This window comes from Fulmarus glacialis, unplaced genomic scaffold (genome assembly GCF_000690835.1).
Source record: "Fulmarus glacialis isolate BGI_N327 unplaced genomic scaffold, ASM69083v1 scaffold2894, whole genome shotgun sequence".
NCBI lineage: Eukaryota > Metazoa > Chordata > Aves > Procellariiformes > Procellariidae > Fulmarus > Fulmarus glacialis.
In genome coordinates, this window is record NW_009208488.1 from 22142 (window position 1) to 32419 (window position 10278).

At 38.7% G+C, this 10278-nt stretch overlaps 1 protein-coding gene across 1 annotated transcript in view; it reads left to right on the plus strand.

Annotated features, from left to right (window-relative positions):
• ASPH (aspartate beta-hydroxylase) overlaps positions 1-10278 on the plus strand; it is a gene marked incomplete at its 5' end in the record, with an annotated part of 37490 nt that overhangs the window by 19602 nt on the left and 7610 nt on the right. The window contains 2 exons of the mRNA XM_009576486.1: positions 5961-6096; positions 6953-7044. Coding sequence (XP_009574781.1) covers positions 5961-6096; positions 6953-7044 — 228 coding nt within the window. The remainder of the gene's footprint in view (positions 1-5960; positions 6097-6952; positions 7045-10278) is intronic.

Consider the following 10278-nt stretch of genomic DNA (forward strand, 5'->3'; position numbering starts at 1 on the left):
TTCATTATACTTAGTTACATAACATGTTAAAAAAAACCTACTATGAAAGGATGATTTTATTTAAAAAAAAAAAAAAAAAGAATGAATTTAAAAAAGGAAGATTACTCCTTGTTATGCTTTTGATGGCAGCATAAATAAGGCTAGGAAACTTAGATTAAAGTGTGATTCTCCAGTGTAATCTCAGTCACACAAAAAAAGCAATTAGCTTTATGGACTAGCATTTGGGAAGATTTGAAATGTGCATGTATGGAACTCATTTTTGAGGAATGTGTAGGAAGAGATACTCCCTGTCACAAAGGAGATGGAGAAACTGGGAACTTCTTATCATACTTTTGCCAAACAAAAAAGAAAGAATATATATTATTTTATTGATGTTTTAGAGCTATCTGCAGTGATGTTTTACAGTCTCTTACATGTAAACCATTCAAATTCCTGAGTCACAGAAAGTAATGGTCCCTTCACCCTTGGCGTGAGGAGACAAGTCAGCTTTGAATGATGAAAGAATTCAGTTTCCTCTTATAAAATGGCCAGGGCTCCACCTTGAAGGGATTTTTTCAGATGGATCAGACCACATATGGAGGTCTTGGTTTGGATCAGCATCTTGCGTGGCTCCTAGAAGAGCCATTCAGAAGACCAGCAAGGATAGAAATTCAGCCCGACCTCCACAGCACAACTGCTTCTCTGAAATCCACTTGTACCTCTTCAATCCAATCATTTCGTGGTATATTTTTTAGCTGTTTTATTAGCAATATGTCATTGAATCTGGACTAAATTGTGGCTGCTAATTTACTTACATAGGTATCCTAATTTGGGGGATGGTAAGATTTACATTCTTCAAGATCATGTTCACAGTTGAAAGTATAAACCCAAATATAAGTTAAATGCATCAGGAAAAATATTTGTATTGTTGTGTTTCCCCCATAATTCAAGAAAGTACTTGAAGTTTTGAAAGAAAGCAGGCTTGATTCTAATAACATACGACGCTGCAAGCAAAATTTGAAGGAGTATTCTCCAGAAAGTAGCAAAAAATCATTGAAAACATTGGTTTTATTAATTTCTGAAATATTCCAACCTCTGTACGTGTTTTAGTTAAAAAAACATTATCTTTCCATTCCACAGCAAAAAACAATCAGCAGTTATTTCTTACTGCTTCATCTAGTTACGTTCCTCTTACATCTGTGCAAGATGTGTGGGCAATGCTACCAAATCCCAATGATAGTATTTGACATGGAAAACTGCTGGATGAAGGGCAAAGCACTGGAGGCCCTGACCCTCTCTCCCTGTGTTTCACCACTTGTTAAATGTGAACAAGCTATTTTCAGTGTCTTGGTAGCTTAACGATGCTAACTGAGGGTTTATTTGGGGCTGACTGAGGCAGTGCTAAAGCCAGACTGGCAGCTCTTTTTGGTTCGTTCTACTAACCAGCACAGCTGTGGTCAGTAGCATCTTATAGCACAGACCAGGCTTGATTTTGTTACAAAGGGCCGTGTGGTTTCTTGGGACTGGAGATGGAGATGTGAATTTTGACAGTGCCTTGCTTTTTCCACAGAAAACCTGAAGAAAAAACTCTCTTTTTTCGGTATTCGCAGTTTAATAAATTCCTTCTGAGGAGCGTTCAGCTCACCTAACTGTAGCCATGCAGACACGAGGCATATTGTCCATGCTAGTGGTCTAGTTTACAGGTCAAAAAAGAGGTATTTCTAGAGGATGATTAATTTTTACCATGTTAAATAACTATCTAAGGATGGCATGTCTCCCTTTCTGGTGTTAACTTTCCTACTGCTTTACTAAAAGAAGCAGCTTAGACAACTAATTTAGGCCTGATGTTTAACTGCCTGATGGGTAAGATTAAAGACAATGTCATACTTTATTCACTTCACTATTACCTACTTGCCTGGATGTCTTAAGGAAGAGGGGTTTTTTAGTTTCTTTAAAAAAGAAAATTAAAAAAAGACTGAGAATATCTCAATAACACTTAACAGGACGTGTATTTTGGTGGTGAATCCTGGTGAATTAGTGCTACTGTGCGGAAGGGAAGTGGATCTTTGCATCTCTTAAGCATTAATGGGCAGCAGGTAAAGTTTTTTGTAGTTTCCTTGAAAAAATAGGAAGGGAGCAGAAAACATAAGCCTTTAAATTAGGAAGAATGTGTCAAGTGATTTATGTAGAAATGTTCTGTTAATGTTTCTGATCTACAGTATTTCAGGCCTTTGGGTCTGGAGATTCAAGAAACACTTTCTTCTCTGAGCTCTGCTAAAAGGAAGCCTTACTTTTATCTTTGAAAACCCGTCCTCCTCCCTTGGGGCAATTAGTTTTCCATGGACAGTCTTACTGAATCATTGCATCATTCTCTAGTACCTTTTGTAGAACCTCAGTATATAGCATTATTTTTCTATTCTGGTGCTCATTTAAAAAAATAAGAGGTACAATGCTATTGGATCTTAGAGACTTTTCACCAGTCTGAAACTAATAAATAGGTAATCATAGAATCATAGAATAGTTTGGGTTGGAAGGGACCTTTAAAGGTCATCTAGTCTCATCCCTGCAGTGAGCAGGGACATCTTCAACTAGATCATGTTGCTCAGAGCCCCGTCCAACCTGACCTTGAATGTCCCGAGGGATGGGGCATCTACCACTGCTCTGGGCAACCTGGTCCAATATTTCACCACCCTCATTGTAAAAACTTTCTTCCTTATATGACCTAGGTAACTTTGTCCTTTCCTCATGTTGTGTCCATTGACTTTTGGAAAGGACCCTGAGGATGCTTTGCCAATAATGTACTACGGTGAATAGCCGATTGATTAAAGTAGATCATGTATTGTCAGTTTTCTCTGATGGCTTAGATTTTATTAATTAAAAGTTTAAAGTGCAGCAAGAAAAGCACAGAAGGAGAATGAAAGTACTGGCAACAGCACATATCTATAATTTTTTTCTGTAGAGTGACAGCTAGAGCTTAATGGTTTAGCTAATAATAGCTAAACATTCCTATTTAATGGATAAATTAAATTGAATTATGTATTTAAAGTGTGTCTGGATGCTTTAAGGGGAGCCTTGTGTTGAAAAGAGCAGAGATGATGCATGCATATGCTGATGTACAAGCACTCCAAGTGACTGAATGGCTGCAAGGAATCTATTTTGAAAGGTTTAAAATATTGCCCCTTACTTGGAGGTCATCAGCGTTCCCCAGCAGAGACACAGCAACTGATTGTGAATACTCTCCTACTCTGTTTCAGTAACAAAGTGAAATAGATTGAAGTCTTCACCATGATTTTATTTTATAGTCCAAAGGATTAAAATGGATGTGTGGTCGGTAGTTATGGCTCACATGAGGTGTAGTAACCTCTTAATCTCTGCCTGTGTCGTTTATGACCATGCATTTGAAAGGGTTTGACAGCACAGAGTAAGGATTCTTTTAACAGTCACACATGAAAATAAACCGATATTAAGAAATCCCTATTTAAATATAGTAACGTCTTTGCCAATAAAACCTATACTACTGCCAGATGTAAAGCAACTGTAAACTTCTATTATTGTTAGGAACTGTATTTAAAAAGCCATATGGAGGTTTATGGGAATCAGCTGCTAGGAAACAAGTACTTATGCTCCTGGTGCTGCTCGCCACCTGATTCTTCACTTGAAATCTTAGATATTGCACCAAATATAATATGAATTTGTCGCTCTAGCGTGTGGCTTGAATCCCTACATCTTATGGAGCATAAGCATATTTATCTTTTTTCTGTAGATACCAGCTCTTGGATCAAGAGCCTTAAGTCCGAGTCCTGGACTTAGTCATTATGTTCTAATGGTGTTATGCATTCTTACCATTCAAGGTATGCCTAAGAGTCTGTAAAATCAGAGAGATCAAGGCTGAGCTGTGTTTGAACTCCTGTAACTCTCCACTTCATTTCTACCTAGGAGTTGCCTTTTACTCGTAGTAAAGCACTGTCAGTGTCTTTTGTAGACAGGGTCCAGGTTTTCAGGAGTATAGAGATGATATTGATTTCAGTGCAAGTTATGTCTAAATCCATGGAGGAGCTAGTTCACAGTCAGTGATATGTATTCAAATCACTTCATATCCAACATGCTAGGGAAGGAGTTTTAAAAGGCAAGGACAAACACACACCTTTGGAGCTTAACTGTCAGCCTGTGGCACTTGTGAAGGTTTAGAGGTGACAAAGCAGCTGTTGCCTGCAACTCCTTGGACCACCAGTGCTCTTCATACATCATCTTGTCTGCATGGGTGAATGCTCCCTCTTACCTTTTTTCATACAAGGGAGCAGGAGTAGTTTGAGGAAACAGAGAAGCATTTGTAATATTTTTTGTTGATGTGTATCACTTTAATTTGAGGCCTGTGTAAATGCAAGTTATTCTTTTCTTTCTTTTCTCCAGCCAGTGCAAAGTCAGGTACTCAAGCTGGTATTTCCTTTTGTAGATAGGGTAGCACTGAATCGGTACCAGCACTGTTCCCATATTCATCTCTGATCAGGTGGAAACTTTCAGTCTTGTTTTGTACTCTGCATTCTGGAGAAGTCAGTTTTCCAAAGATATTATAAGAAACATTTCTACTTAATGTTAACTGTTAAACAAGTGTTATGGAAACCCATCGGTGGGAGAGAATAAGGTGAATGCCCCAGGAAAAATGGTAAGTGCTCTTTCAAGAGAAAAAACAATTTGCTAGGAAGAAGAGAGTACTGTAATAACAGAAGTGCAATCCTAATTTTCATAGGTCTTAGCCTACCCAAAAATGTTCTAGTGGGAGAAAGTCACTGTATTATAGACAGCATGTTCTAGCCATGGCTTGCTGAGCCTTTTATGATATATCAATGTACAACATACTTTGTGTGATCAGCCTGTCTTTTAATTGAAAAAACTCAAGTGGAAAATGCAACTCTTTAATTTAAATGGGGAAGGCTAATAACCGTATGGAGTTTTAAGGCTAAAAAGGAGTAGTTATATCACCTAGTCTCACAGACTTTTGAGCTTTACTCAGCTTTACACATGATATAAAGAGGCAGTGTGGGAACACACCTTAGCCTATTTTCAGTATGAAATTGGTGGAAAATGTCTTACAGAAATGCTTTGTTCAAGAGCACAAAGGAAAAATGAAAACTATTCACCCAAAATAAGGTTTAGCGAGTAAAGTAAGCAGCTGGGAAATGGAAGTCACTTTTATCCAGGTCCATTGTTATGGGTTTTTCATTTATATTGCTATAACATTAAAATGACTTATTGGTAGAATAAAAGGTTTTCTGATCTATCTGATTTCTACAAATATAATGTCCTAAGGCAGCAGAGAACAGAATTTTTAATTCTACAATCTTGTGGTTTTGGTGTTTATGAAGTACAAGCAGCTTACACATTTTTTTAGTAGTTGTGTCCATAAATCATCACCTGGCATTTGAAGTTGTATTTGATCTTTTTCAATAGCATCAGCATGTGCAAGTGAATCTTTGCAAACCTTGTTGAAGGTTTAAATCATAACTGTCAACTTAAGTGGCCTGTTTACATTTGTACTCTTTGAGCCGTGATGTTCTGCCAACGCCTGGGGTTCCAGGTTATGTGAGTGGTTTTCTAGTCACAGGAGTGCTTCCAGGTAACATGTGCTGTCTTTCAGAAGATCAATACTCTTCCTAGCTTGCAATACAAAATGATCTGTTAAAGAGCCCTTAGGCTAATCAAAAAGCAAGTCAAAGTGAGGCCTAGTCTGCAAAGAGGCTGAGGATTATTGAAATTTTATGATCCCAATGTAATTGAATCTGAGGAATGCTGTGAAAGATGTTTTTCCTGCCTTAACGTGTCAAAAGGGAATTGAATATAAAGAAACTTGATCATGATGATGAACATTTTTTTAATGCTTTTAAATTAAAAAAAAAAAAGTTAATAATGGCAGGGAAAAATAAAAACAGTACTAAAGCCAAACGCAGTAAGTTCTCAGTGCAGTAACATGGCTCTCTAAACAGTCCTTAGAAAAAAATTGGAAGCTTATTCGGGATGAGGGGCTTGCTGTGATGGATAAAAAAAGAAGCCTCTTCCTGCCTGAAGATGAGAATCTACGAGAAAAAGGAGACTGGAGTCAGTTTACCTTATGGCAACAAGGTAAAACATTTTGTATTTCTTCTCTTTCCCCAGTTTCACTTTCTCAGATTAATATAGTGTAATAAGGAGTAGCAACACAGTTTTTTCTGGAACCATTTTTGTAATCACTGAATCTGCAGAAGGAAGGAGCTAATAAAATAGTGTCTGGGACCTCTGCGGCAGTGAACATGAGTTCTTTATTCTAAACCATGTTGTCCCCAAGCACTTCTAAGAATCCCTTGAGGGTAATACTCCTCTTCTGGCAAAGGCTGCCAAATTTTTGCATGGTAATGCATAATACAGATCAGCCTGAGGGAAGACAGGAACATGGGAGAAGGCGCATCCTCAATATTGTGTTGTCAGCTAGGTGAGATCTATCATTCAGAAATGGTATGAGCAAAAGAATATGAGCTTTAATAAGCCTGCTGCCCTGGCCCTGAGCTCTGCAGTGGGAAGCCCAACTCTTGGAATGGCCTTAAATTCTTATAAGACTCTGCATACAAAAGAGTATTGTAAAATAAAATATTAAAAGCAGCTTATATCAAAATATAATCTGGTGTTGAAATTGTATGATGTTGGTGGCATTTTTCATCTTTTTTTCCTATGCAGCCTCATTAATGATTATACTTTTAGAATCATGTTTCAAAAATGGTAGAAAGCCTGTTCTTCACAAATAATTTAAAAGCAAAGATGTTACAGGCTGCTCTGATATTACAATGTGTTAACACTTCTGTTTCATAATCTGTAAAATGGGAATAATACTTACCTGTCTTTCAGTGTCAGCTCTTTGACAGCTTTGTTGCTCTTCTGCAAAGCAGAAAACAAGGAAATGTTCATTCATTGCTCTTACCAATGCTCTATCTATTATTTTCACTAGGAAGAAAAAATGAGAATGCTTGTAAAAGTGTTCCGAAAACATGCGCTTTATTGGAAAGATTCCCGGAAGCTACTGGCTGCAGAAGAGGGCAGGTACCTGGCAAATTTCTTCATTTTTGCAAATTCCTAATGCTGGGAGCAGGTGATTTTGAGGAATGTGTATAGAGGGGTGCATGACCTTGGTATATTTAACGATGCCTCAAGCACACAATGAAGTTAACAGTAAAAATATGCTCAATTTTAGCCCTCAATTTTAGCAAAGACAAGGTGAAATATGTTAGACTCTTTAGTTGAGCCACTTTACCTTGTGTTTCCTGGGAGCTCATGGTAGGTAAGTAGTTATTTACGAATAAGTAATGACTTGCTAAACCTCAGCCCTAAGTGACCTGGTCTGACTCATAGCTAACCCTGCTTTGAGCAGGAGGTTGGATTAGGTCCTTTCTAACCTGAATTTTTTTTTCTGGTCTGAACCTAACTTTACAAGACTAATTCAGTGAGTGAGATTCTCAGTATGATAAAATTCACCCATCTACCCCAGCCTGGCTGCATTAGACAGAAGGAGAATCACTTCATGGAAGCCAAACAACAGTACCGCTGTCACATGCTTCTTTCCTAAAGGTAAAGGAAGGAAATTTTACATCCATGAGCTGTGGCCTTGGGTGCCAACAAAATTTCTTTCAAGTGCCTGGTCTACACTGACTACTCGGCTACAAATTAGCCTCATTAAATAATGTAATAGACTTATATGGTGTGGATCAATACAAACGCAGCTGAATGAATGGCCCAACACAGATATCATGTGATTCTGTAGGATAGAATTTTTCATTATTCTTTTTTTTTTTTTCAAGTTACTGTATTTTATCTGTAATGACTACATGAGAATAACCTTCATGTTGCAAAATTAAGGATGCAGAAGTTGGAAAACACAGTGCTAGCATAATCCTAATTCAGAGCCTTTAGAGTAGTTGTAGTTGTTCAGCTTTTTCACCAGACTCTTGCTTTTGATGTACAGAAGCGCACTAGATGGCTACTGTTGTGGGAATGAACAAGGCTATTGTTTCATTGATTTGTTGCAAAGGCTGGTTGTAGTGAATGTAACTGATGAGAGAGGTCGTCACACTCAGTGTGGCTAACAGCAAGAAAACTGCTTTCTGTGGCATCCATAGCCAAAATGGATCTATCCCAGAGAGCAAATTCTTTTTGAGAGCTACTATTTTGTTCATCATTTTTTGGAATCCTGTATGTTATCACCAGGATATGGTTTTGCGGCAACATTGTGTATTCACAGCTATAGCTGTAGTCATGTGTTTTGAACATATAAAATGTGAAATAATCTGAAAAATGGGGCTCTAGAAATCTTAAGTTTTACATCCAATATCAGGGGATGCCTAGGACAATTTTGGTCTTATGCTAGCCATGCCTCAGATTCTTACTGGTAAATTAAATTTAAAATATCACCTAATCTCTATTCACGTACTGAAGCACTTGAAAGCAATGGGAACAAACACAATCAGGAAATTAGGAATTCTGTGTTAGATAGACCATTTGGATGCTTTGGGCACCTTGTGTATTGACAAAGATAAAAGAAATATAAAATAATCAACTACCTGCTCAATGCTGCTGAGAGACTGTGTAAGAACAATAGTAAGTGATCATATTATTAAAAATTATATCGTTCTTCTTAAAAATAGCAGTAAACTAAAAGTACCACAGGCATTTTAATTCTGGGCATTTCTTAACTCTTTGGAGTTTTACGTTACAACCATAGTATAACTCATTGGAAGTTCAAGACTATTTATATATAGCACTTGAGTACAGCGCATACATATAATTCACAGATATATCTAGTCTGATCTGCGTGGACAGATAACATACATGACAGTAATCATTCCGCAGTGCTGGTATATTAGCATTAAAAAAAATGTTTCTCTGGGATATTAGTAACTATCCTGCATAGCCAGTTATTTGCATTGCATTAGGGTCTGACAGGGCAATCAAGTCAACGCATCTCAGTGTAGCAGAGGTGGTCGGTTGGAGCATCTGTGTTCACCACGGCCACTGGAGGTTGTCACTTGCTGTCATAAGAAACTGCTGGTAAGCTGAAACCTCAGATGGTGGCAATGGCTAAGGCATTAGACACACACTGTCTTCTGCTGATTTTGTTACATTTGGAGAGCAAGCAATACCTTAAACCCTAAGATTTATCGAAGTTACTCTATCCCAGCCTGATGTGCAGATTTCTCAGTTGCAAAGACCCTTTTCACCACTGTCATGCGTTATTCACACTTCCTGTTCATTTCATTGCTGTAGAATCACAGAAGGGTTGAGGTGGGAAGGGAAGTCTGGACATTACCTAGTCCAACACCTTGCTTAAAGCATGAACTAGAGCAGGTTGCTCAGGACTGTGTCCAGTAAGGTTTTGAATGCCTCTGAGGATAGAGACTCTACAGCATCTCTGGGCAACCTGTTTCAGTGTACAGTAAAAAAGTTTTTTCTTATATTTAAATGGAATTTCCTGTATTTCAACCTGTGTCCATTGCCTCTTTGCCTTTCACTGGATACTGTTGAGAAGAGCCTGCCTCCATCTTCTTCACTCCTCCCATCAGGTATTTATATACATTGATAAGATCTCCCTGAGCCTTCCCTTCTCCAGGCTGAGAAGTCCCAACTCCCTCAGCTTCCCCTTGTATGACAGATGCTCCAATCCCTTAATCACCTTTATGGCCTTTCACTAGACTTGCTCCAGTATGTCCATGTCTCTCTCATAGTAGGTAGCACAGAACTGGACCCAGCACTCAAGACGTCTCACCAACTCTGAGTAGAGGGGAAGGGTCACCTCCCTCAACCTGCTGCCAAAACTCTCTCTAATGCAGCCCTGGAGACTGTTGGTTGTCTTTGCTGCAAGGGCACATTGCTGGCTCATGTTCAAATTGTTGTCTGTAAGGACCCCACAGTCTTTTTCTGGGAAGTTGCTTTCCAGACAGCTGTCCACGAGCTTGTATTGGTGCATGGGGTTATTCCACCCCAGTACAGACCTTTGCGCTTCTCTTTATTGAACATCATAAGGTTCCTGTTAGCTCCTTTCTCCAGCCTGCCAAGGTCCCTATGAATGGCAGCAAAAAAAATGTAGTGTATCAGCCACTCCTCTCCAATTTTCTATCATCTGCAAACTTGCTGAGGGGGATGCACTCTGTCCCATCATCTGAGTCATTTGTGAAGCTATTAAACAGTGTTTGACCCAGTATTGAACGCTGGGGTACACCTCTGATGAGTGGCCTCCAGCGGGACTTTGTGCCTCTGATCACAACTCTTTGAGCCTGCTGACCT